Genomic DNA, 27196 nt, shown 5'->3' on the forward strand with positions numbered 1-27196 from the left:
CCTTGAAGGTGCTGGGATCCCTGCCTTGGTGAGCTGTAAAACTTTACACCCCCATACACAGTCACCCACAGTTTCTTACCATGTGCACCCAAGCTCTGCCCTGCATCTGCTCCCTAATAGGGAGGGGCAGAAATACTCTTGGCTCTTTAGGGGAAGGAAAAGCAGAGGAGCCTTGCACAGCAGGTTATTCTGTGTGTAATGTAGAACAATGAGAGTTTTTAAAAGGCAAATAGAATAGCTTGTAATGAATGCTTTCTTTTAAATCTTGTTTAAGAGATGGGCAGGCAAGTGGCTGAGATTTCTTCTTAGCTATCAGCATGCTACGGGTTGAACTTCAGACAGAAAATGGACTGTAGTATATCTGTCAATGAGCAGAAATAGGGTGTGGACAACAACTGACCTGTACACAGTCCCTCAGATCTATCTGTGTGTCCACAGTGCCTCGAAGGGCAGGATATGATTGTGTCTTAGTGACATGGTTAGCAATTTCCAGGATGTGTAATGTGTGAAAGAACAGCAGCAGGGAAACAGCAGTGAACAGTGTTGAGACTTATAGCAGGCTGGTGGATGGGTGGAACGGTCAGTCCAGGAAGAATGTAGAGCAGAATGTATTTGGAGATAATGTCCCTCTTACTGAGCTGTGTTCCACTTCTTTGAGCTTTATTTTAGTACATCTCTCAAGTTGCAGGCAATACTCTTCACCTAAAGTTATTTTTTAACTGTTAGGAAAGACAGCATTTGTATAGCTCTCCTGGTATTTAACAATGCATTTCTTTTCCCCTAAAAGGTTTTTTTTTTTTAAATATTTAAGCTACTGTAGTTTCTTTATGTTGTGGATATGATTCATTTTGGCCATGGGAGGAGAATGGCAGTTATTGGCTACACAAACCTTTCCTGTGATTCATGGAGTGTCCTTTGTGTGAGCCTTGAAGGAGGCACTTCATATGCTTCCTAGCAGGAAGGAAAAATAGCATGATCATAGTTACCAGATAGGACATGGAAACTTGGTGGGAGGGAAGGGAAAGGGGAGAGGGAAATGCTGATTATTCAGAAGAAAGTTGCAGGAATGCCAAGATTCTGTCTACAGTATCCATTCATCTACTTAATGAAAAATGGATACATACCAAGCCTATATATAATTAAGGGAAACGTCATGACTGTAATTGCCATGTTCACAAAATAGCATAGCTTATTATGTAACTTCTTTTGTGTAAATATATCTTAGCACTTTTCCTTTGTCTCCTTGATCCATCACTGTTTCAATATGATGTGATGTTTCTGTCTCTGAGCGATGTGTTTCAGATTTTGCTCCCAAACTGATGGCCATATACAATTGTGTCAGCTTTCTGCAGAGACAGATTTTTGTGTTCTAACATAATAATATAGTTAGCAACTTAAGCAACGTGCCAGCTTGCCAGATCAGAAGGCATTTCCCTTTCTTCACAAAAAAAGTAATTTAAAAAGCTGTACTACAATTTTCTTCCTAAAAGTAGCAGCACAGATTGGCTACTGAAGTGCTTTTAAAGAATGCTCCATCAAATGACAACCCCTAATGCTGCATGGCAGACTTTGGGGCTCTTTCAGAGAGTCCAGCTGCTTCCAGCTTTCTCTATACCTGGAAACTGCAGGATAGGGATAAATGGGAGTAGCAGAAGTGGAAGCAGAGCTTTCCTAACTTCCTGATTTCCTGCATGGATTCAGGGCTTGTGGCTGGCTGTCCTCCCCCAGTTGGCAGCTTTTGGTGTGGTACATGCAGCTGTGTCAGGAATATACAGCTGTGGCTGTTCAGCTTTGTAGCGTCTGCAGAGGGTCCTTATTTAAGCAGATAAACAGCAGTGTTAGAATAGCAAAGCAGAGGTGTAGTTAGAGATGAAAGGAGTGGAATTGGGAGGAATGCAGAGGAGAATAAAAGTGGATATGAATTACTAATCACATGACCTGTGTTAATTGATTTTCCCTGGCAATTAGAATTTTACTGCTTGAATCACCAATGATATCCATTCTTCCATTATTTCCTGTATTGTAAAATGCTGGCTTTGTTTTGATTTTCCTGTAGCTGTGTTTATTGGGGATAAGGGGTCTAATTATAGCTGTGAACTATACTGTACCGAGAGGGCATTTAAGTTTCTTCTTGCTATTTCTGAGGCAACGTGATGAGTCATGAAATATAACTTTTGCAGAAAATATCCTGATTGCCTAATGACTAGGTGTTGGTAGATGAAATTACACATACCCTCTCTTGTTCACATGAAACCAGGGAAGTGTCTTTCTGACTAAGCTGTTTGTTCAAGTTACCCAAGAAATGTCAAAGATTACAGTTGCAAAATGAGAAAAATAAGTATATTTTTGAGTAGCTTCACAACACCTGCTGAGACTTACAAATGCATTAGATATTCACAGCATGAATATTTGTAAATAAAATATTTGTAAAGAAAATATGCTGCCTGAAAATAATACAATTGATCACCCATGTTCCACATATTTTATTTTGCAGATGATGAAGAGGATGTTAACAATATGGAAAAAGTCATGTTAGAATATGCTGCAATGGACAGAGAACTTAATCATTACATAAAAGCATTTGAAGAAACCATAAATCAGGTAAATTATCTCTTCTCATTAAATTACAAAAACGTTATCTTTTAAAAGACACAAATGTTACATTTAAACAATACTCAATGGAAAATACAGCTCTTTGGCAGGTATAAAATTATGAAACACTGAAGTTGCCAGTACAACTCTTAATTTTTTTTCCAAGCAGAGTTTTTAACTTCTCTCCACCAAACTCGCACCCTTGGGAATATGGGATGAGTAGTGCTTTGAGGATGATTAAGGACACTGTAGTTAAGACACCCTACTCTCAGGTGAGACCAGCTCACGGATTGTGGAAGATGGAAGTTCAGATGAGTGAGGCAGCCCATTTGAGAACAAACTGATGACTGTGGCTGCAGAGATCCGGTGTTTTAAACCCTGTTTGCCACTGCCTTCCCGCCAGCTGACTTGGCTGCTGCTCTATGCACCAGGGCCTTGCTGTGCCCCTGGACAAAGGACGGACAAAGGACGGACAAATGACACGGGAGGGACGAACGGACGGACAGACGCCGGGCGCGGCGGCGGCGCTGGCAGTGCCCGCCAGGGGGCGCCGCCCCCGCGCGCTGCCCGTCCCGGGCTCTGCGCGTTCCCGTCCCGGGCTCTGCGCGTTCCCGTCCGAGCTCGGCGCGTTCCCGTCCCGGGCTCTGCGCGTTCCCGTCCCGGGCTCTGCGCGTTCCCGTCCCGGGCTCTGCGCGTTCCCTGCCCGGGCTCTGCGCGTTCCCGTCCGGGCTCGCCGCGTTCCCGTCCCGGGCTCTGCGCGGTCCCGACCGGGCCGGGAAGGGGCAGGTCCCGGGCGGCCGAGCCTCCGCTTTAGGGCACGTGGTGCCGGAGAGCTCAACTTTAGTGTGTGTCTGCACAGACACTTCTCGGGGTCGGCTTTCTATGGATTTCTCTAGAAAATGCAAAAGCACATCCCTGATTTCCCTTCCAGGTGGGAAATCTGTGTTTCACAATTTAAGATTGTAGAGCTTTTCAATTAAACCTGCCTTGCTATTATCTTGCTGTTGCTTTTTGTTCTTTTAATAGCAGTAAAAGCAGAGCAAAGCCATGCATTTCCCACTAGTTCTGTTGAGATGCCTATATGGTTTTCAGTTGTAGAAAGGTTTTCTTTTAGTTTTTAAAAAAATCATCTGATCAGATGCTTAACTGAAAAATCTTCATTCAGATAATTAAATATACTTGTTTAAAAGGAGTTCAAAACTATGTCTACATCAGCAAGTGTTGGACAGCAGTAAGTACAGGCACTTTTCCCATGTAGTCTTTAAACATACATTTAATTTCAGGTATCAACGTAATTTCAGACCTTCCAGTTTATATTGGATGGTTCCGAACTTTTTCCTTTTATTTGGACTATTCATGATTTTTAAAGCTTTCTAGTGAATTGTAACACAGTCCTCACTGTTAGATTAATGTATATCCAGACTTGAGCAAAACACAGTTGGTTTATATTTTGATTATAAGCCAATTAATAATTGATGTCTTATTGTTATAATGGGAATTTCAAGTAATTTTCAACAATAACTTTTTAACTACTTTCATTATTTCCATTTATCAGCAAAATACTTTTTTTTTAAGTTTAGGACTATAAAGAACAAGTCTGTGCCTTCACCAACAAAGTCCTGTTTACTTCAGATGCATCACTCATGATGTTTTAAGTTGAGCACAGGTGTAACTGCTTCACTGAAGTCAAGGTATTTTTGTTGGTTTCGGCAGAGCAGTGATACATTTGTGATTTTTAGGATTGAATTCAGCAGTATCTGTTGCATGCTTATCTGTGCTGGTGAGCAAAAAATACACTGGCAGCGTTGGTTTTCCTTTTCCTCCTTTTTTTCTCTAATGCACCTTCTTTGTGTCATTAAAACAAGCTCATTGCCTGTTATTTCAGTGCTAAGGTTTTAAAAATGCAGCTCCAAGATATCTGACATGTTTTAGAGTCTACATGGATTATAAATTTGGTAATGGCTAATCTGTTAGCCTCTAGCTGTACTCCTCCTGTCTCTGCTTTCTACTTCACTCTAGGGAATTGTCTGTACTTTCCTCTGCCAGCATCCTGACCAAACCTCTGTGAGAATGAGAAAGAAATGTATATAACTTCTGCCATAGAACAGAGTTACAAGCTGTTCTCTGAAAAATAACAGCTCATGCTTTATTTTGGAGGTTAGCTGCCTGCCATGCCTCTGGAACTGCGCTGCCCATCTCCAGTTACCTGTTAGAGACAGCTTAAAATCTGCTTCTGGGAAACAGATACTGTTGCTGAATTTAGGGCTGCACCTGGAAGTAGAATGGCTCGGGTTTAAAATAGCTTCCACTGACTTGCTCCCTGATTCCATCTGAATTCCTTACCTGAGGGCTTTCTCTGGGGAGTTGCAGCAGGTCATTAATTTTCACAAGCAGTCTGTTCTTCATAGACAGGATTTGTCTCCAGCTGTAAAACACATTGTATCTGATTATTTTATAAGTTTGTATCTTGATGACTTTTCTGATCTGTAGTTTCCTCATACAGAAGTGAATCTGAAAGTGTATTATAGTATGTGTTTCACCTTCTGACCAGCTGCTTCTAGTGAAATGTCCAACTGGATTTAGCAAGATAAGGAGTCTGCAGCAGTTAAAATTCCTGATGTATTATTTTGTGTACCTTTAAATGGCATTGACAAAAAGATGATATTGTAAAACCGAAGAACTGTAATGTAAATAACTTTAAACTAGCATGAGATATAGTCACATGTTTTCTCAAAGCCAGTTTTTTTGTTGATTTAGACTGCAGTAGGTGGAATGCAGAAGGTGAGACATACCAGAATCCTCTTCTGGTTGAATCAGCAGCCTGTTGAGCAAGAAGTGAGGAATTGAATCACAGTGTTTCCAACAATAGGCTGTGGGAAATCCTTTGTCTGTGGAAACTCCCTGTGCCACTGGATTTTCTTGTACCTGTGTAATGACTGGACTTCTGCTACTGCTTCTTCTTTCATTTAAAATGGGTATTTTTAAAAGAAATTAGCTAATATTCAGGTCCTTACCATGCAAAGTCCAGACAGCACTCTTATTTTTAGTGTAACAACAAAAGACTGATGGAGCTGCAGCATCTCTTGCAGAATTTTTTTATACTCTTGAAACAGACCCAAATGATGGGAACCCAGGCTCAAGTGTTCCCTACTGTGACAGAGTTCTCAAGTGGCCTGAATGCCAGCATATTTGTTGTCCCAAATACGGATTCTTTCACCCAGTGTGCAGGAAGACAATCTACACACAGAGTCAAGATACTTGATTTTATGTCATGTCTCTGCAGGGAACAGGTTCTAGGTGGTGAATCCATAAAGCTTCAGTATGCCAGGTGCTCATTTTTATACACCATGAACAACCAAAAAATGGCATTTCCCATATATGTAATAACCTGTGTAGTCATTGGCTTTGCATTCTCTTGTCTGTGTGTAAAGACCCAGTGCACATTTGTTTTACTGTGCACACTCTGAAAAAGTGACTTATGTGAGCAGGGGGTGTTACAGCCTATGAACAGGTATTTTACTGAATTTGCTTGATGAGCCCAGTGTTGAAGTAAAGTTGTACTTGGCGTTGTAGTTTATTTTTTTGTGTCCTCCTGTTCTTGCTTCTTGTGTCATGGCTCTTGGTTCCTGCAGGTTTACTTTTCCTGTACTGTCTCATGGTACTTAATTTCAACAGTTGTGCCTGCTCCCTCACTTCCACTCTGCTCTCTGGATTAGCAGGGATGATGGTGGTGGACTGATCACTCTCAGCTTTTCAAGCATTTGATTTCTTTGGGACTGTAAAAGCTGGGATAAATTTTCTGAAGCTCCCAGACTTCTCTAGATAAAATGAATTACAATGACTTATAGATCAAACTAGAGAACAAGGAAGACAAAACTGACTTCTAAAGTTACATTATTCCCACTTCTCTTTTCTTCTCCTTTAGGGAAAGGGAACCTGGGCTCTTTTGTTTCCTTTTCAGGTGACAGGAAATTGTTGAATGTGATAATGGCATTTCTGGCAAGGATTGCTTGGTGCTTCCTTTTGCAAGTTACTTCTTTGCCAAACATCGCTTTGTCTTGCTTGATTTTATCTGCATTTTGCTAAACCTGAGCACTGTGACAGAATGAAACCCAAACCTTAGTGGGGTGGAAGACACACAGAGGAGAAATATTTAAGAAAAAAATTAAGCAAAGGAAGTGCTCAGAATGAGAAGAGGCAGACAAGAGGTGAAGGACATGGGCTTGGGAAATCTTGAGATCATGTAGACATATGGGGAGGAGATTGGTTGGAAGAGTGCTAAGCTGTTGAGCTGAAGGAAAAATGGAAACACTAGATGGTGCATTGATGCTTGGGTTTTACCCCTGCCTCTGCTAGAGCTTTCCCACATTGTTCTTGATGAATCATATCTGTCACTCTATCAGTGGCTGCTGACATCTTTGTTTTCTGATTATCCTGCTAGGAAACTGATTTGAACAGTTATAATTGCAATTTAATTTAAAATTAATTAAAGTTTGAACCCAGGAAGTGAAATTAAAATGTTATTTGTTGGTTTTTATCTGTAAAACTACATACAACTGATGCAAGTGTATGTCTTGAGAGGATTTGAAGTCTGGGTGTGTTGGTCATTTATGCCTGTGTGACTTCACACCTTGTTAAGTGTTCATTCTTCCTTTGTGAAGATGAGGGTTACACCATGTTCCTTGTGCAAGAGTGATTTTGTCTCTACAGGATATATAGGAACTACTCTTAAAATTGTTTTGTGTTTTTGATAGTAATTCTTCCCTTTAGACTAGTAAGGTCATTGGAGTATGAGTAGGTGGGGATGTTTGGTCAGTAATTTAGAGCAGATTACTTTAGTACTGGGGTCTGTTATCTTAGTGGCAAACTGTGTAGGTTGTAATCCTGCAGAAGGATAATTCCCTTCAGTGATGTAGGTCGTATGCTGAGTGTCCAGTTTGTGAGTGATCTCAAAGCCTCTGCAGAAAAGTAAAGAATTCTGTTTGAAACTGCTGTACAGTTAATCCATGGTCTCTGATTTGCAGCTTGTGTAGCAGAATTCTAGTTTCCTCACTTAAAACTCATAGTATAATGCTGTAGTGACTTGGATGGTCTTCCTTGGTCTTATAAACATGAAAGGGACTTAACATCTTTGTTAACCAGCCTCTGCCAGCATAACTTTGTAGGCCAGGAGTCCTACTGGAGAAGGTTCTTCCAAAATGTCCAAGTTGTCTCTTTTGACAGTGCAAACTAAAGCAACAAAACATTTCTGCAGTGGTACCTCCACTTACAGTGTGATCTTTGAAGTAACAGCAAGGTCAAGCAGAGGATGTGATTCCAGCCAGCTCCCATCTTCATTGGCACAGCTATGGCAGCAGAACTAATGTAATGACCAAGTTCAGTGTTTGTGGTGAATGCCAGCAGAGTCATCAGTGACTGCTCTTGCCTGTAAGAGACAGGGCTGTGCTTAAAAATCAGATTGTCACTTAGTTTTCTGTAGAGATAAGTACCAGGAAGACTGTGAATCCCAAGGGATTAATGTGTTTTAGCTGATTTGGGGCTCTCTGACAGTGACTGGCACTGTGACACTCATTACAGTGTTGTCAGTGAAGCAATTTTTGACATGGAACTTTCTAGTTTCATTGAACGAACAGCCTCGTTTGGTGCTGACTTTCTTAATAAGCACTTTGCTCTTCTTTTTTCCTCTTGCTATACTGTCATGAGAACATGTTTTAGGGCAAAATCCACTGACGATATCCATATCTGCAACTGTGACCTTCACTCTACAGCTGAGTTCAGAGCATTTTCCTCTGACATCAGTGTTTCTTGATTCTGAAATATTTTCTGCTGTCCATGAAAATTTTGGGACCTACTTTTTATGAAAAAGGTCCTCTGCTGCACAGAATTTGCTCAGGAAGGTCTTTGTGAAGTACCAGAAAAATAGGTTTAGTAGAATGGATCTATCTTTTCTTGGGCTGTCTGGGAGAATAAAAGAACTGTTGTAGTCTTTTGCTGCATTTATCCTGAGTCTAATTGTAAAAGCAATTGATAGTATCTTGAAATTCACTCAGAGCATACTGGAGGGCACCATCAGCAGCAATAAGTCAAAACCCTGGTGAAAGATGTTGTACCAATGACAATGTCTTTGGAGATTTTTGGAGAACTTGCTTCATCCTTAGAGATTTAATTTAACAATGGATGTCCTTTTGGCCGTTATTCTGGTACCTTGAATTCTAATTGGAATTCCTCTTTAGGGCTTGTTTACTTGCTATCTACTAATGAAGCCGTTTCAGACTGATCATTCATCTTACAAAATAAACAAAATGTGGACATTGGATTAAGTCCTTATAATGACTTGGGCAGGATAGTAGAGGAAGATAATATGTGACTTCATAATTATGCCTCTGCATCTATCTCTATATATATAATGCCACAGGACTTACTAAAACTTTTACAGGCAAGCTTATTTCTAGCATTAGATAGCTGTGGAGTTTTTAATATTTTAATGTTTCTTCAGTACAATTTCTTTGATAGAATTTCTAATCAATAGTGTATTTCTTGCTCTGTCCTACTTCCATCTCCAAGTAGTAATTCAAACAGTATAGCACTGTTTTAGGCATGTACTCTGCTTCCTGCAGAAACTGGGACAGAGATTCATTTAAACACGTTTCTAATATTTACTCTATGCTATTTGCTTTACTTTTTTGTGTGTCTCTGTATGTGTCAGGCTAAGCATTTGATGGAAGCTGCTTTTTTATTTTCCAAGAATTAGTGATCTATGTGTGTAGTTCTCTACAGTAATATGTTAAAGTCAACATTTAGTGAGCTGCAATTAAAATATTTTTTTAGTGAGCAGCCTATAAAGAAGTAGGAGTAGTGTTTTATGTGGATTATATAGCAATCCTCAGTAGTGTGTCTTAGTGTCTCCTAGCAAGCATAGTATCCTGCTTTTTGGAGAATAAACCCTGGAAACTCTTGCATGTGGACATAGGTTTGTTTGAATTCACTGTGGTTGCTTACATTGGTCAAGCTAAACATTTTCCTAAATATTTGCAATGTCAACATGGTAGTTGCTGGAATGGCCCTTGGCTTGTGTGGGCAGGGGTGAGGCAGAAGAGGCCGCAGCTGGTTAGCAGTGAAGATTTGGGTGAAAATAAATGTTCTGGACCTAGAGCCATCACATGGAAGTGGGACCTCTGTAGATATGGTGGCAGCAGGGATAGTGTTAAGAACAAATGTGCCAAAGAAGTCCTAGGAACCACACAGTAATTTGAAAAGTGTGTCTGCTATGTTGGGCAGCAGTGCTGCTCAGTAGGTAGCAAACTAGCCTGAGATTAAGGAGGACTGGATTCTATTTTCAGGTCTACTAGCAGCTCGTGTGGTTGACCTTGACAAATTGTTTCACTCTGTTCTTTGGGATGTGACCCCGTGTTCTTTAACACTGCATTTACGCAGTACCAAATCACCTGGTAGCACGTTCTCATCAAGTGTACCAGATCACTTGATACTGTTTATGCTGGCTGTATTCTGGCTGCAGGACAGACACTACCTGATGGAGCATAACTGGGCAAAATTAGAATTGGCAGAGTGGGTTACACTCAATCGGTGTGTCATGCAGCTGTGGTGGTTTTGATCTCACATGAGACATCCTGAACTGAATTTACCATCTCACTTAACCATGATCTCAGTCATGTGGACAGCATCCCATATCACTGTCTGTAAAGAGATTCTACCTGAAGAATTCAAAGCTATTTGAATTCAGTGTTTAATGATTAAAAACTGATTTAATTGCAGTTTTTAATGATTTTATTTTAACACTGAAGATTGCAGCTGGCAGTCTGAACTTTTTCTGAAATTCCAGAAGGTCACACATAAAGCAACTAAGAGTCTCTGTGATTTGTATCCCTACTTTCCTAGGCAGTGTCTGCATTTCAGAGTCAGTGTCAGTTAACTCTGTCTGGTTTAGGCTAGCCTAGAGAAAGAAGATAAAATTTTGAAATGTAATGAAACTGGTAGGTGTTGAAGTCAAATAGCCAGATTAAAAAACTATCTTAATCTCAAATCATGGATTTTTTTTTTTTTTGGTAGATGAAATTTATTACTGGAAACACTGGCGTTGTAATTTTAGTTGCTCAGTAGTGAAAATAGTATTTCAAATTAATAGTCTCATCTAGAAAGCTCCTGCTGACAGTCCAAGGATTTAAATCCTTGGAGCCAGGGGGTGAAGGTTGAGTGCTAAATCCTGGATGATTCCCAGCAGCAGGAGTTTTTACTTTAAATTAGTTTCTCCTGTTAATTGAACACACCCAAACTGATCAGTGGGGAGGCAGTTTCTGGAATGCCTTCCATAAAATGTCTCCCTCCAAAGGTTGAATGTTGTTTTAATTACTGTAATTGTTTCCAGAAATTATATGTGTATGTTGGATACTTTAATATTCCTTCTCCAAGATTTTAAATGTTAAGTCACTAGTTTAAAAACATTTACTTTTCCTCCTAGTATATTTTTAAACTGATTTTATCAATAAAAATACTCAGTTATCCAGATTTTTCTTCAGCAAAACTCTTAGCAGATTTATAATGAATCACAGATACAATGTTGCTTACAGCATCAACTAGATCACACTTTTTTTTTTTGTTGGCTGCTATTGCCATGAATTTGTTTTCGTTGAAGAGTTTCAGCTAAGAAGTTAGTGGTAGGAGTTGCTACTCTCATTCCTAACTTCCTCATAAATTATATTACTTGAGACTTTTTCTTGTTGAGTTATCCAATACTGGGTGTAAACAGGAGTGTGCATGCTGGACCAAAGTCATACGACTTTGTAGTATGGTTTCTTGTGAATGTTTCCACTTTTGCAGAACTGTGCATTTGGGGCTTTTGTTAAAATGGGGAGCATTTCTTTGCTTTATTTTTCGATGCTGGGAGTTAAGACCAGTGTTTGTGATGTGCTCCAGTATGTAACTATGCCAATTTCAGTGCCTACTGGAATTAAAAAAAAATCTGCCTAGTAGTATACATGCATTTTATTATCTTCCAATTTGAAGAAGAGGTTTCAGAAAATACCTGAATCCTGCTGGAAATCAATACCAGATGTCATGGTATCTCCCCCAAAGTGGCCCCATTGTTGATTACCTACTGTGAGTTACAGTGTGCCTGATAATAAGGGTTGGCAAATTGAGCTAATTTTTGGACTCTCGTCTTGCACATCTGAGGTATGTGTATAGCCTAAGCAAGCTGATTTAACCAGCTGAAGTATTTCTTTTGTCCTTAGACTTGTGTGTTAACACTGATAATAAATGAAAAATATTATAAAAGACTTAATTAGTGTGTACATCAGATGCACTCCAGATTTCCTCATAAAGTGTAAAGTTCCCATGTTTGCATGTACTCACACATACCACACCTGATAAATTCTACAAAACTAGAGAAATTAAAAGCTCACTGATGTTGCTACTCTTCATTTTTCTGGCACTCTTCAAATGTTAGTGCCTCACTGCCTTGCCACTGCTTCTGTGAGAGCGATTCACGGTGTTTGTTCAACTGGGTACTCATCCACTGTTCAAAGCTGTTATGATGCTGTTTTTCCCCTGCAGTCTGTTGTGTGGGGAGAAGATTGGATAGCGAGGGCTCAGACGCAGTGGTGAGTTTGCAAGAGTTGCTGGGAAGATGGCAACTCTGGTAAGGGAGAACTTACTGGGTGTGGTTTTGTGGGGTGTGATAATTGTTGTAATACGAAGTGTGGGCTGTAAATGAACTGTTTCTCCATGGATATTTTTATGCTTAGTTGGAGGTGATCAAGGGATGCAGGTAAAGGTTGGGCTGTGCTAGAGGCAGTTTGGTCCAGTTCAGTAAAACTGTGTCTTTAAAGAGGGAGTTTCTGGAGAAGCTATTAACAACCCCACTCTATGCCCTTAGTCCTCACAAAACAACCCCACCTTTCCCCACTGCTCTCTGCTAAATTCGACTAACAATGAGCCATAGCCCTCATCACCATCTCTCAGTGGAATGCTGATGTTCAGATAATTGGGCAGCTTCTCCATCTTTTCTCTTGCTTCCCCTGTTACATCCTGTTTAGGCTTTGGAATCCCTTTCCTATCTTCTTTTGGCCTAACCCAGAGTGTGCTGTTGTTGGTTGGTCAAAGGCCCTTAGAGAAGACTCAGCACTGTTGCCTTTTCTCCCACTGACAGCAGTGCTTTGTATCTCTTTGTCAGATATATCTTTGTGTATATTTGTCAGATATAATCTGACAGAATACATGGAAGTGTAATTGAACAGTATTTTAGGAGAATCTGGCCCAGCAGATGCATCTGCACAGAGCTGGCCCATCAATTTTGTGTGTCTCCACCAACCCTGTACAGACTAATTGGACCTGAGTTTAGAGAGTCATCCTGGTTAATCAATCAGGTGGGTTGGCAGATGCCTGGCCACCTTTGTCAGTCAGGCTTATAAACAAATACCAGACAAATCCTATCAGCCAGGTTCATGTGCACAGCATAGGTCACTGGAGTTGTAATGGTTGTTACAGTTCAGCATGAGTTTATATTCGGCCATTTCCAAGCCCCACAAAACTCTTTATGTTAGTCCCTCCTTATACTAGTTCTTTTCAGCAGTTATTTATCTAGTAAAATTTTATTAGAAAGAGATTGTTTTATGGTAAGGGGAAAATCCAGCTAAAGCAAAAAAGCGCCTATACAGGATTACAGGTGTGGCTTCTGCTCAAGGAAAAACTGTCAGTTAATTCAGGTAAGAGGTGACTATAATAGCACTGTGTAGTCATGGATGGAACAGAAGTGTTTGTTCACCATGTGTCACATAAAGAGCCATTTAATGAAATTATCCAGCAGCAGGTTTTAAATCAACAAAAGGAAGTAACTTTTTACACAGTGAATAATTACATTGTGGAATTAGTTGCCACAGGATGTTATGGAGACCAAAATCATTAATGAGTTCAAAAAGCTACTGGACAATTAATAGAAAAAAATCCTTGACAGCTGTTAGATGGAAAGATTCAAATACAGTCACTGTCTTGGTAAATCCCTAAACTGAAAGCTGTTGTAGGGAAAGTATGTGGTGAGAAACAGGGAAAGATCTTTTGATTTGGTGCTCATTTGATTCCTACTCCAGCTTTTTGCTTCTGCCACTGTTAAAGAAAAGAGAATATGCTGGTGCCTCTTTGATCTGAGGTACCATATATGAAAGAAGCATAAAATAAACTGCATAGAAAACTCAGTCTCCACAAGCACTACTACACCCTGAAATTTATGTTGAATAGCTATGGAGCTCTAGATAAACATTTATTCTCTGTTTCAAACCTATTTTGGAATATTATTCTGTCTAAAAGTGACCTTCCACCTCCATAATTTTAATATTTGGAAAGTTTTCAGGATATCTAATAATTTATCTCTCTGTTCTTACTCATATATTTGATGATTTAAAAAACAAGTAAATGAACAGCTCCTGCTCTGGGCATTGTTACATAATTGAAAAATTCTTAATCTGAAAGCTTGCTTCAAATCCATATAATATAAAACCACATAAACCATTTAATAATTAGGTACTAACAGATAAAATCCAGCTTGAAGTTTGCAGAGCTACACCCACTTGGATTAAAAAAAGGAGGAATCTTCAACTAGATCCTTGTCTTGCAACCAGTTTTCTTCTTTGATGCCCCCAAAAACCTTAATAGCTTGTTCTAAACAACAAATCTTCTTGTAGTACTGATGGGAGGAAGTGAGCTACAGCTCTGGGTGACTGCTAGGACTCTTTCTTACAAAGTTGATGAAATTTCAGCTGAATTACCTGCTCTATCTCAACCACACCAAATGGAATAAAATGTTTTCCTGGATGGTTAAGTAAAATACAGTGTAGGTTTTAAAACTATTTTGATAGATCTTAAGATCAGTCCTTGAGTTTCCTGGATTGGTGAATATAAAAATGCCTTTAATATTCCCATCAACAGTGTCATAAAATAGATATGTGGTCCAACTGGGATATATAAATTTAGTCGACTAAGTTGTGATTGTGGGCTGCTTATTACTGGAGATACTGGATACAACAAAGCATGTTGTCCTTCTTTAAAAAGAAAGCATTAAGTTGATAGCACTGTCAAAAAAAAACCCCTCACAATTTTATGTGTGTTTTCATTACTTGGGGAAATCTTGGCTCCATCATTTTTGTAACTCCTCTTCAAATAGTTTTTTGCCTCTCTTAGCCTCATGTTTATGGGTGTAAAAACCCCCAACCTCTTCAGCTTGCTAGTCCTGAGCCCATGGCCCCTTCCTGGACTTTGGTTTCTCCACATGCTGCTAGAACTGGGGAGTCTGATATGGGATGCAGTATTTCAGCTATTGCCTAATTAATGCTTCAGAGAGGGGAAGAATAACTTCTGTTGTCCTGCTGACCATGCTGCTCCAAATGTAGCCATATCCAATTTGCTGTTTAGCAGTGAAAGATTTTCCTGAAATTTCACTTGGCATCTGCCATAGCAGAGCTGCTACAAGGCCAGTCAGTTCCTAACGTCTACTGATGTCTGGGGTTATCCTGCCCCTAGAGAAGCTGTAGAACTCTTCTTCTTAAACTTTACATTACCAGTTCTGATTTTCCTCAAGGTCTTTCTTGATTAAAGCTCTACTGTGTGATGTGTCAAATGCTGCTGGGTTGGTTATGCGTGGAAGATTGCTGAGAGTGCATTTTGTTTCATCATCTTTGGTGAGGATATTGAACATATTCAGCTCTTCTGTTCAGCACTGCAATACACCTCTTGGTACAGGCTACCAGATGGATGGCAAACTGGTGTTTGCTGTGAGCATTACCCTCTGAGCTGGCTGACCCAGTAATTTTTAGTCTACCCAACAGACCATTTGATTACATCCACCAGTCTCCCCACATCTGCATTTCAGGTCAGCTCATCACAGAAAGCAGCCATCAGTTTCATCAAGCATTAACTGCCCTTTGTGATTCCATGCTGATTGTGGCTGGTTACCTTTTTGTTCTCTGCGTGTTTGGAGGTGGATTCCAGAAGGAAGTGGCTAGAGGTAGGCTAAGTGGCCTATAGTTGCCTTTCTTATGGCTTTGCTAAAGCCAGGCACAATGCTAGCCTTTCTGCAGTTGTCAGGGCTCTGCCTGAATGATCATAATTTTTTGGAGATGAGAGGCAGGGCTAGTGACACATCAGCTGACTCTTACAGCACTTTCAGATCAATCGTGTCTGTCTGCACAGATTTAAACACATCAGTTGTTCTAACTCATTCCTAATTTGTCCCTAAAATGTTTCTTCTCAAAACCATCCTGGTACATCTGGAAATCTAGGATCTTTGCCTGTGAAGAGGGAGGTAAAAATGTATCCAGTGCTTCAGCCTTTTCCAACTGCACAACCACTGGGCTGTCTCCTCCATTCAGAAACATCCTCACATTTCCTCTGAATTTACACAATTCTGTCTTGCTATAATTTGCATCTATCACTAGTTTTCATTGTCAATATGCTTTGGTTTTCTCAGTGTTGTTCCTAAATACCAAAGTAGTGGTTTTGTACTTTTTTTGTTTGTTTGCTGTATGCTGTCCTTTGGCATTACAGTTCATTAAGAACTTCCCTTATTAGTCAGTGAGTGTTCTACTGAAATGTCAATTTTGTTGTAAAATAGGACTATTATTAGTTCCTCACTTGGCAGTAAGTTTCCTATAAAAATTTATCAGCTAAGATGGCACCTTCTGCTTCAACATCCCTGGAGATTCTCCTGAGTGATGTCCTGTATAATCCAAAAGCCATTTGTGTAAAATCCTTAGTCGGTTTTCTTCTCTTTACCTTCCCAGTCTTCTGGATCCTGAATACAATCAGCTTGTGGTCACTGCTCCCAAGCTACTATCTGTGACCACATTTGCCACTTTTCCTCCATGTTTGTGTACAGAGGTCACATAGGATATTACCTTTGTTTGTCCTCTCTAGCATTTGCATTAAAAAGTTATCACCCATCTGGTCTAGAAATACCCTGGATTGTTTGCACAATGCCATGTGGCTCTGATGAGGACCAAGTCTGGTAATTGGGCCATTTTTGGTCAATGTTTGTATACAGCATTATCCACTTCATTATCTCTTGAGCAGGTGGTGTGATAGGCTGAGGCTGCATGGCTCGTGTTTCTTTTGCCTTTGTTTTTGACCAGGAGTTTTCTGTCAGATAAGTCTCTGGTTTCACACTGGACCTCAGCACAGTCGAGGAGATGTTTTGTAAGAAAGTGCAACTGCCATTCTTCTCCATTTTCTCCTTGAATAGCCTCCATGACACTATTCCAGTCATGGATGCTATGCTATTTAATCTTCATGGTCCCAATGACATCAGAACACTCTGACTGTGCATAGACTTCCAAGGCCAAGCTCTTTGTGTTTTGTACCTAGACACCTGAGATTAGCCTGTGCATGCCCTCCTTCCAAGCAGAAATGTGTAACTTTTCCATGTGGCCTTTTCTTATACAGACTCTATCCTTCCTTTCTTTACCTTTGGGCAAAGGCTCAGTTGTTCAGTGAGTTTAGTTTAAAGTCATCCTCACTAGAACTGTAATTTCTTCACAGGACTGTTTTTGTCAGGTGGCTTTAAAGTCTTCTTTACAGTCCATCTGCATTGAATGGGGCATTGTAGTCAAAGAAACCAAAGTCTTGCTGGTGAGAGCAGCTGTGCACACAGGCATCAGTCTGGTTATATCTGCTAACCAGGCCTGTCCATTGACTACAAGGGTTGAGGAGGGCACCACTGGGATTTCTGCCACTGCATATTTGCTCTGAGCTCTCTCTTCCATTTGAGCTGCTCAGGGTTTCCCTTGGCTGTGTTACTTCTGTCCCACAGGGGATGGCAGCAAGAGGTAGAATTTGGAGAGCTGGGTAAGTGTTGGCAATTTGTCTGCAGCATCAGTGATCCAGGTTCTGGGCAAAGCAGCAGACTCACATGGATAGTAGGGACGGATTCTTCTGCTTCGCACAGAAAGCATCATAAGCCACTAACACTAATGCTTTAAGTACTGATACTAATCTGAAGACTTGAGATACCCCCTCACAATTTTATCCCAAACACCCCAGCTGTTTCTGAAACTGTTAGCTGGCCACATCTGGAAGAGGAAGCAGAGCTGTATTTCTCTTACTCGAAATCTTGGAATTTCAGCTTCCAAACAGTGCAAATTTTTATCTGCTTCTTGGTTCTTCAGTCATATCTTTCTGCCTGGAACCGTAGAATAGAATCATAGAATCATTAAGGTTGGAAAATACCCTTAGGAGCTTGGAGTCCAGTCATAAACCTCACACTGCTAACTCCACCACTAACTCACGTGTACCACATCTACATGTTGTTTAAATACCTCCAGGAACAGTGACTCAACCACTTCCCTGGGCAGCCTGTTCCAATGCTTGATAATGTTTTTGGTGAAGAAATTTTTCCTGATACCCAATCTAAACCTTCCCTGGAGCAACTTCAGGCTGTTTTATCTTGTCCTGTCTCTTGTTACTTTGGAGAAGAGACCAGCCCCCATCTGGGTACAACCTCCTTGAAGGGAGTTTTAGAGAGCAATAAGGTACCCCTGAGCCTCCTTTTCTCCAGGCTCAACACCCCCAGCTCCACCAGCAGCTCTCTTGCCCTTCTTTGGACATGCACCAGCACCTCAATGTCAACATCCATTTGCAAACTGACTGAGAGTGCCCTTGATCCCCTCACCCAGATCATAGATAAAGATATTAAATGGGACTGGCCTCAATACCAAGACCTGGAGAGCACCACTTGTCAGCAGCTGCCGGCTCAAACCCTTGTTGTCTGGTTGATCCCTTGCTTCTCCTGTATGTGCCGTGTGTTGGCACTCAAGGTTATCTGCTCTGTAACCTTCTCTGGCACTGAAGGTAGGCTGAGAAGCCTGTAGCTCCCCAGATCCTCCTTCCTGCCCTTCTCGTATATTGATTGCCTTCCAGTCAACTGAGAACTGCCCACTGAAGCAGGACTGCTGACAAATGATGGAGAGTGTCTTGGTCAGCTCTTCCATGAGCTCTCTCAGTACTCTTGGGTGGATCCCATTTGGCCCCATGGATTTAAGTGTGTGTTTAAGTGCTGTAGCAGGTCACTGATCAGTTGCCCTTGGATTATGGGGGCTTCATTGTGCTCACTGTCTCTGTCTTCCAGCTCAGGGGTCTGGGTCTCCTGAGAAAAAACAGTCTGACTATCAAAGACTGAAGCAAAGAAGTTATTAAAACTCTATGTCTTTTACTTTATCCTTTGTCACCATGTCATCTGATCCCCATGCCCAGGATAGCCTCCACCTGTGACATCACCCACAAGTCCCTTTCTGTTCACGACAACAGGTCCAGCAGGTGCCTTTCCTTGTTGGCTCCCTCACTGGTTTTGTCTGGAAGTTCTCTTCCACGCACTCCCAGAACCTCCTAGACTGTTCCTTCTCTTCTGTGTAGTATTTCTAGCAGACATCTGTAGTTCTTACTCCAATGGATCTTAAGTTTATACCCTGGAGAATTTTTTTCAAAGACCCTACTGCTCTCCTGAGCAGCACCCCTGCAGTGAAGCCCGCTGGCTTCTCTTGTCTGCTCCTCACTGAGCAGAGCAGTAATTTGACCTGAGCGTGGCTCCATGGCTGCTTACCCTGGGAGGAGCACTGGATAACTGAGCAGTCCAGGCTTTGGATGGCAGAATGTACCCTCACCACTTCCAAGGAGGCTGAGTTGTCAAAGTGATGTGTGCTGTGTTCACCACTGTTTGGGAGCAGCTTCTCTTGGTGACATCTCTGGGATTTCTTTTACACTCCCTGCAATCCATCTGGCATATTAAGTGCATTGTTCTGGTTTTGTGCCCTGATGGCAGGGCTCCTAGTTTGTAGTGTTTCCTAAGGAGTGCCATCTCCTCTAGATGGAGGTTGACTCTGCCCCTAGTGAGACTCCCACCTGGCAGGGAGCTCCCTGCTGCTGGTTTAGTGAGTTCCTGCTCAGTTTGTTTGCCTTGGGATCACATCACACATTGCTTCCTCTTACTTTGCTGTTCAAAACACGGGTTGGAAGATGGATGTGAGTTAGCTGTGCTGCTTCAGGTCAAGAACTAGCAGTCCTAGTTTCAGGGTAGGCAGATTAGGGCGGTTTATAGGATTTAGTTTTATGTGCTTTTCACAACAACCATTCAGTAAAATAAATATATGTTGTTATTTTGTTCTGTAAAGTATTTTTAGTAAAACCTCAGTGCCTCTTTTATTGAATGACTAATGCATTTTGGTACATCTGAATTACATCTATAGTGAGTCATTTAATTTTGTAATGACATATTTAAATGTTTAAGTCTCTACAAAAATTAAATATTGTAAAAGACTAACATTTTGTTCTAGGAGTTTGTGCCTGTATTACCACAAGCCTCTGCTAAGGGGAAGAGCTCCTGTGAACTGAAAATTAATAGGATGCTGTATCACAGAAACATTTTGGGAAAGCTTATGTGAACCTGTATGTCTTTGCACAGCCAATTTTTTTTTTTCCAAGTCAATTCTTCATCTACTTGCCATGTAATGTTACATTTAACATTTCACAACACTGGTCTGCAGTCTTAGTTTTTCCTAACTCAATGTTCACCCAACATTTCTAAAATTTTCCCTCATCTCAGATTATATTTACTTCACATTTTGAAACTCAGGCTTTGTTTATGGGGGAGATTTTGCCAGTAACAGAATTAAAATAGTTATATCAGTGTTCTTTGCAATCTTGGTTTTCTTGTAAGTATTTGTGTTCTTTTTTTTGGTAGGATTTTCCTTTATTTTGTTTTTTTAAAATCTCATAGAGGACATGTAAGCTGAAATAAAATAAAAAGGATCTGCAAGTTTTACACTGGGATAACTGTAAAATGGATGTACACATGCATTGTGTTGTTTGTGTAGACCAGTTGAAAACAGCCTTTCTTGAATTACTTTGTCATGTGCACTACTTCTTGAAGTACTTTTTCCCTGGTCTGATGTCTTTCTCTTACCCTTATATTCCTTGAACAAATGCCTGTTTTGCCAGGCTCTCCTTATTTTGAAACACCTTGCAAGCTTTCACTTGTGCATCATTATGCTGGATTTGCAATCTGTGTTTCTCCCGATTTGTGGTTGATACCATGTCTTTGCTTTTGTGCCAGGTCCATCGTTTACTCTCTGAGCTCTTTAGGGCAGAGAGCTGCTCATCCCCTCATGTGCTTGCTGCAGCACATACCGTATTTTTAGACTCCCAGGAGCAATCATCAATCATTGTGAACTATCAATATTGTTTTATTCTGCTATCTATGAATACTGCTTGAGGCTTCTCATCACCTTCTTCAAGCAAGGAATCAAAGCTAAGAACCACAGAAAAAGTTGGTTTTGTACTTGCATGACGGGGTTGTATGGTAAAAAAGGATTTGAAAAAGAACACTCTCCCCCACCAAACAAAAAAAAAGAAAACACCTAATCTTCACCACTGAGCAGGAGAGCTGGGACTGCATAGGATAAGAATGGGAGATATTTGTAGTGGTAATTCTGAAATGAAAATAACTTTCTGCTCTGTAAATATTTGTATGTAAAATACAGAGAGCAGGAATTTCAAAAGTGCTTACATGATGTAAGAAACAAAATGAGAAACTGAATCCACAGCTGAATGGTTAGGCAATAACCTGGGATGTGGGAGAGGCAAGTTCAAATACTCGCTGCAATTATCTTTTAATTAGTTATACAAAGTGGAACAACTTCAAACAGGAGAGATCGAGATGTCTTGCCCCTGAATACCCAATAGCCTATGGGCTAGGACAACTAATATGGGATGAGCAGAGATTTGAAAACGGGTCACTCACCTTACTGATGACTGTTTTAACCACTGAGATATTAAATCTGATAGTATGTGGGTTTCTCTCATCATTGTTTATGAGGAAGGATTTGCCTGGCTTGAGCAACTGACTAAAGGAAAGGGTTTGTGGAGGAGGCACCCATTGCCATTAGAGGAGTAGAACTCCGGGTCCCTTAGACAGGCTGCTTTGATAGCTGGCTTTTGTGATTCCTGTTTTTTGACACTGGCTTTCTCCATATATTTTATACAAGATCTGAATGTCTAATTTAAGGAGAAGATTTCTTTGGATAACCAGCTCTCTAACACTTCAGTACTACAATTTGCATCTTTGCTACAACATAGTCTTTTTGTGGATTTAGTTGTCTGCAACAAAGTAGGGAGTTGCAATAGTGCGACAGACCAAAGAGAAGGATGCAAAGGAGTTTAAGCAAGGCTGACGTATTAAATAGCAGACGTAAAGACATTACATATTGTTAAAATGTATTTACTGCTAAAGGAGGAAACCATGCTAATATACTAATTACATCATCTTGAGACTGATAATTATCTCTGCAGGATTTCATGAGTCCGCATCCATTTGATTTGTCCTAATTCAGAGCCTTGTCATCCTCATCTGCCAGATGGAGCATGGAAATCGACACCAGCGTTCCTAATATGCAAATAGAGATCTGCAGTTCCACTTCAAAGTGGCAGCTTCTGAAGTGGGAGTTTTAATTATCCCATTTTTGAGTTAGTGACTCTGCAAAAGAGGTGTTTTTTTTTTCCTTCTGCCAATGAGCTGGGTATTCTTTTTGCTTTTTTTTTTTTTTTTAGATTTTTTACCCAGCTTTGCAGTGGGCATGTCTTATTCTGTCATGCAAACAATGAAATGGTTGACCAGTTAATGATCCATTTGTTTACTGATTGCAATCCATATATTCCTCGGAGAGTTGTTTATCCTGTTCTTCTTGGGTTCTTTTGCATGTAGCATTTTATGTAACAAGATGAGATTCCTCATTGCATGTCACAGGAATTCTGTCATGAACTTGACATGTATCAACTGTGCTGTATTTTTCAGCAGCGAGCTGTGTCTCCTGTCAAAACTAAAATCCCTTGAACAAGGGAATGGGCTGCTCAGGTTGGGAAAGAAGAGAAATTAATGAAGAAAGAAATGTTATAATGGCATGGCAGAAGACAAAAACTAAGGGCAGTGGCATTGTCCCCTTGCACTGGTGAGGCCACATCTCAAGTATTGTGTCCAGTTCTAAGTCCTGCAATTTAGGAATGACATTGAGGTGCTGGAGGAAGTCCAGAGAAGGACAGGGGAGTTGGTGAAGGGTCTAGAGAGTCAATCATATGAGGAGTGGCTGAGGGAACCGGGAGTGTTTAGCCTGGAGAAAAGGGGGCTTAGGGGGGACCTCAGCACTCTCTACAACTCTCTGGAAGAAGGCTGTAGCCAGGTGGGGGTTGGCCTCTTCTGCTAGGCAGCCAGCAATAGGACAAGAGGACATGGCCTCAAACCGCACCAGGGGAGATACAGGGTGAATGTTAGGAAGAATTTCTTCACTGAAAGGGTGGTTAAGCCTTGGAACAGGCTGCCTAGGGAGGTGGTGGAGTCACTGTCCCTGGAACTGTTCAAGAAACAGCTGGATGTAGCATTTAGTGTTATGATCTAGTTGGCAAGGTGGTGATTGTCAGGAGTTGGACTTGATGATCTTAGAGGTCGTTTTCAACCTTAATGATTCTATGATGGGAATTGATAGTAGTTAAACTACAGGAACTGACCAAAATATAAAGTGATTGGCTGAGATGTAGCTGAAATTTCATCTGATTGTGAATAACTACTGAGTAGAATCAGATAAAGTATTTTGCTGTGACTTAAGGAAGATTCCTGTTGAAGTGTGAGATGCAATTACAAGGTTAATTACTTACACTGAGTTATACTGTTCCACTTTGGATGATGTATTTTCACTTAATAATGAGGTGAACTTAAGGAGGTCACTGACAGTGAGGAAACTGCAGCAGAAGCACTCAGGGCAAAATAATCCTGGATACCAGTGGGTGCACTTGGGAGAGAAAGCACTACAAAACCCCATGAAGAGGTCAGTGTAGACTGCTGTTCTTGAAAGACTGCTGACCCCTGTGTGCAGGGGAGGCAACCTGCATCTGCTCCTTTGGCAGTGACTCAGCAGGTGTTCAGTGAGAATGTCATATATAAAAGGAAGAATGGAGGCATCCCATAATTAGGGCTAGTAATAGGACAGGAATCAGTTTAGCATGTGATATACAGTGAGTCAGAGAAACTACGGAAAAGCAAGTTCAATAGGGTTATAAGAAGGGAAGTGCAGTACTAAAAATTGTGATGAATGGTGATGAGATGAGCTTCAAAAGAAACTAAAAAGGGAAAGCAAAGTTATATGAGAAAGAGGGAGAACAAGTTCAAAACCTAAATATATAAGGCTGTAAATTCAGGAAGATGTAGGGAGACGTTCAAATGGCAGGAGAGGTGTTACCAAGAGAGTTGGCTGGCACAGGGCTTGTGCTAGCAGCCTGAAAGAACTTGGAGACAAATGTGATAGTGTTGCAGAAACTGAGGAATAAAAAAAATAAATCTGTCTATTGAGTTTAAAAATAACAGAAAGAAAATACCTGCAGGCACACAATGATAAGTTTAGAAGAAAATTACTTTTTAATGCTTTTAAATATTATGGTTAACAACAGTTTCTAATCATGGACGGCATAAAATTTCTGTGATTATCAGACAGCATAATGAGAATGTTTTTGATGGTCAAAAAAGTACTGATTTTTTTTCAGTATTTTGTCCAAATTCACAGTGGTATGTCTTCCTGTATTAGTAAGTTCTTGGAGAGACAAATAAAATGTCTACTCTTAACACCTTGTCAGCCAAATCAATATTAAGAAAAGTGTATTAAATTTAGGCTAAGCTTTTAAATTTATTTTGCTTTTGCAAACAGCACATTAACAGTGTATCTGAAGAGTACTTCACTTAGGAATTGTTCTGGTTCATGCTCCTGTTTTTTGTATTGCCCTGCAGACTCTCAGGCAGGGCTGTTTCATTCAGCCTTAGAACTGCAGATGAGGACTCTTTTTTTCCTGTATCTTCCCACCCCGCTGTCACATTTTGAAGACATAAGTAAATTGCTACTGCAGTCACACAGTCTCATTTACAGAAATTCTTATTTTAAATATGAACTATTTAAAAATTAAAGTTGGATTTTAATTACTTCCAACAAAAAAATCAAGGGCTTGTGCGTAACGGGCGAGTCTATATGTGCAGGAGACCTGGAATATGATTTAATTTCTAGTCATAATTTTAAGCCTTGATTGATAATTTGCATTTAGCTTTTTATAAAGGCATTGTGTATGAACTGCATTACAAAACGAATATCCGTGAATTTTTAAAAATGTGTGCTTCCTATTCTAGAGTCAGCTACTGGATTTCATCCAGTCCACTTTACTGTCAGGTTTTGCTGTTGTTAGTATTGTGCTTAATTGCAGTTTCTTACACTGTTCAGTTTTTCAGGTTCCCTTTATTGTGGAGAGTATGAAGCAAGGTGGCTTTGAACTAAGATGCAGATACTAATGTAATGACCTATAACAAAAAGCTGTTCAGGTTTTATCAAAATTCTGAGGACCCACCCAAAAGGGATGCGCTGGAATCAGGAAGTTGGGCTCAGTCATGCAGGACACACAGCTGGCACAGAAACAGTTGTGAAAGCATTTGTAAGGCATCATAATAAAGGAAAATGGTGTAAAACAAGGATTTTGAGGAAGGATTTAAGGATATATTCCCAAATGTATATTAGGAGCTTTCCCATAGCAGGAGGACCAGGAGAGAGAGAGTGTAAATGCATTTGTTTTGAAAATCAAACAGGTGGCGTGGCAGAGACTGGCATCATCAGTTATCTGATGGCATGAACCAGCCTCTTGATACTGTGATAGATAAAAGGAAAGGTGTGGATAGACTCCAAGGATTTTGGAAGGTCAATGGGAAGGATGCGTAGGGTGGTAATGTTTACAAGATTAATCCAGGCTGTCACACAGCACACCTTCTCTTTGCAAAAGCTGGTAACTACAGAGGAACAGCAACATTATCTGGCATACTAGGAGCAAAGGCTAAATTGAAATGCTCATTTTCTTATCCAGTTCTTTTTCTGAAGCTTAATTACAAAGATGAACCTATAAGCAAAGAGGAGGAAAAGAATTGCAGTTGAAAACATCCTTCTCTGTCTGCCTGCAGGGAACCTGTAAAAATTGGGGAAAGGGGATATTCTGTGACACCTATGTAGCAAAAAGGGTATGTTACCATTTCAGAGTGTGCAGTGCAAGAGAAAATAATCACTAGAGCATGTACTAGGAGAGCATGTAGTGTTTGGCAAGACAAGGGAAGAAGTGCAAGCTGTCAGCCAGAACTGGTAAATCAAGAAGAGTAAGACTGGAAGTAAGGCCAGGGATTTAGTGGCTAATAGGGCTGTCCCAATAGGAAGCTGGATAAGTAAACATCACTAATAAGAGTGGAAGAATGTGATATGTAGAAAAGCTCAAAGGAGAGACTTGTCTCCATGGCATTTGCAGTAAAATGCCAAATAAAAGGCAGTTCTGCCACCACACACAGACTGAGACAAGTGGGATATTTATACCCACTGAGAAAGTTGGTATTCTGGGTTTATAAGGAAATTGGGAGGCTTAGTATAGTTGCACTCGTTGGGTTTTTTGCTTAGAGCAGCCCTGCACTATCACTGAATTCACTGTTCTGTGTTCAAGGTGGAGCTAACTCTGATGGTATTATTCCCATCCTGATTTGTGTATCAATAAAGATGTATTAATTTGGTGAGTCTAGGCTGCAAGTTTCATCCAGGATTTGTGTTTTTCAACTAATGTCAATTTGAATGAAGCATGAGTCTGTACTTAAGATATCTTACTGCTGTTTCCCGAAAGTGTAAAGGTTACATTTACTCCTAATGAAAAATGATGACATGACTCACATTGCTGTTTTGGAGAGTATGAAGAAGAAATGCTGTCAGTGCTGAAGAACTTTTTGAGGACAAGAATTTCATCAGATGAATGAAAAAAACCCCAAAAGGATAAAAATTGAAAAAGCTTGCCTGACTTTCACTGGATGTATACCCAAAGAATATGGAAAACATCTCTCTGGAAAAACAGCAGATTTTAACAATGGTTGCTGTATGAAGGTCTTCAGGGGATAAGTCACACTTTGTTTTTATAGAGGAATAAGCTACACAGCTGGCATAAATCAGTGTTTTGTAGGAGCTTTTGAAGATAACACCAAACTGTACATGTTTTAGGATTTAGCCCTTTATTTCCATACTGTAGAAAACATGGGTTTTAGTGATCTTAGTCAAACAAGCCGAGCCATACAAGAGTAAACAGGTTGTTAATCTGAAATCACCGTAGGGCCTTCTTCTGCTCCCACTGAAATCAATGTCTAAATTCCCATCAGTTTGAGTGGGATATTAAAGAAAGAAAAATAGCTCTAATATCCATGTTAATGTATTTGCTAAATATGTGAATTAATCAGCAGCTTGGTAAACTGGTTCAACAGCCTGATGCATTTGCTGAATCAACCTTGCCAAAACAGATGCACCATCTGCCTCACAGTTTCTAAAACACTGTTAAAACAAAGCAACATTTTTATAAGAATAAAGTTATAAGTTGGTTTTGCTGTTACATGCCTTCATCTGTGCTCAGGCAAAACTACTTAGAGCAAGATGCTATGTATCTCTAGTGCACTGAAATTAACTTTCATATAAACTCTATTTATGGCAGAATTTCAGGTTAGAGGAGAGGAAGATAGTCT

General features: G+C 40.3%; 1 protein-coding gene across 1 annotated transcript in view; it reads left to right on the forward strand.

Annotated features, from left to right (window-relative positions):
- Positions 1-27196, forward strand: part of NSMCE2 (NSE2 (MMS21) homolog, SMC5-SMC6 complex SUMO ligase) — a 126393-nt gene that overhangs the window by 25015 nt on the left and 74182 nt on the right. Inside the window, exon 3 of the mRNA XM_033078196.1 lies at positions 2495-2601. Within this exon, the coding sequence (XP_032934087.1) occupies positions 2495-2601 (107 nt within the window). The remainder of the gene's footprint in view (positions 1-2494; positions 2602-27196) is intronic.

Source organism: Catharus ustulatus, chromosome 1 (assembly GCF_009819885.2).
Source record: "Catharus ustulatus isolate bCatUst1 chromosome 1, bCatUst1.pri.v2, whole genome shotgun sequence".
NCBI classification, from domain to species: Eukaryota; Metazoa; Chordata; class Aves; order Passeriformes; family Turdidae; genus Catharus; species Catharus ustulatus.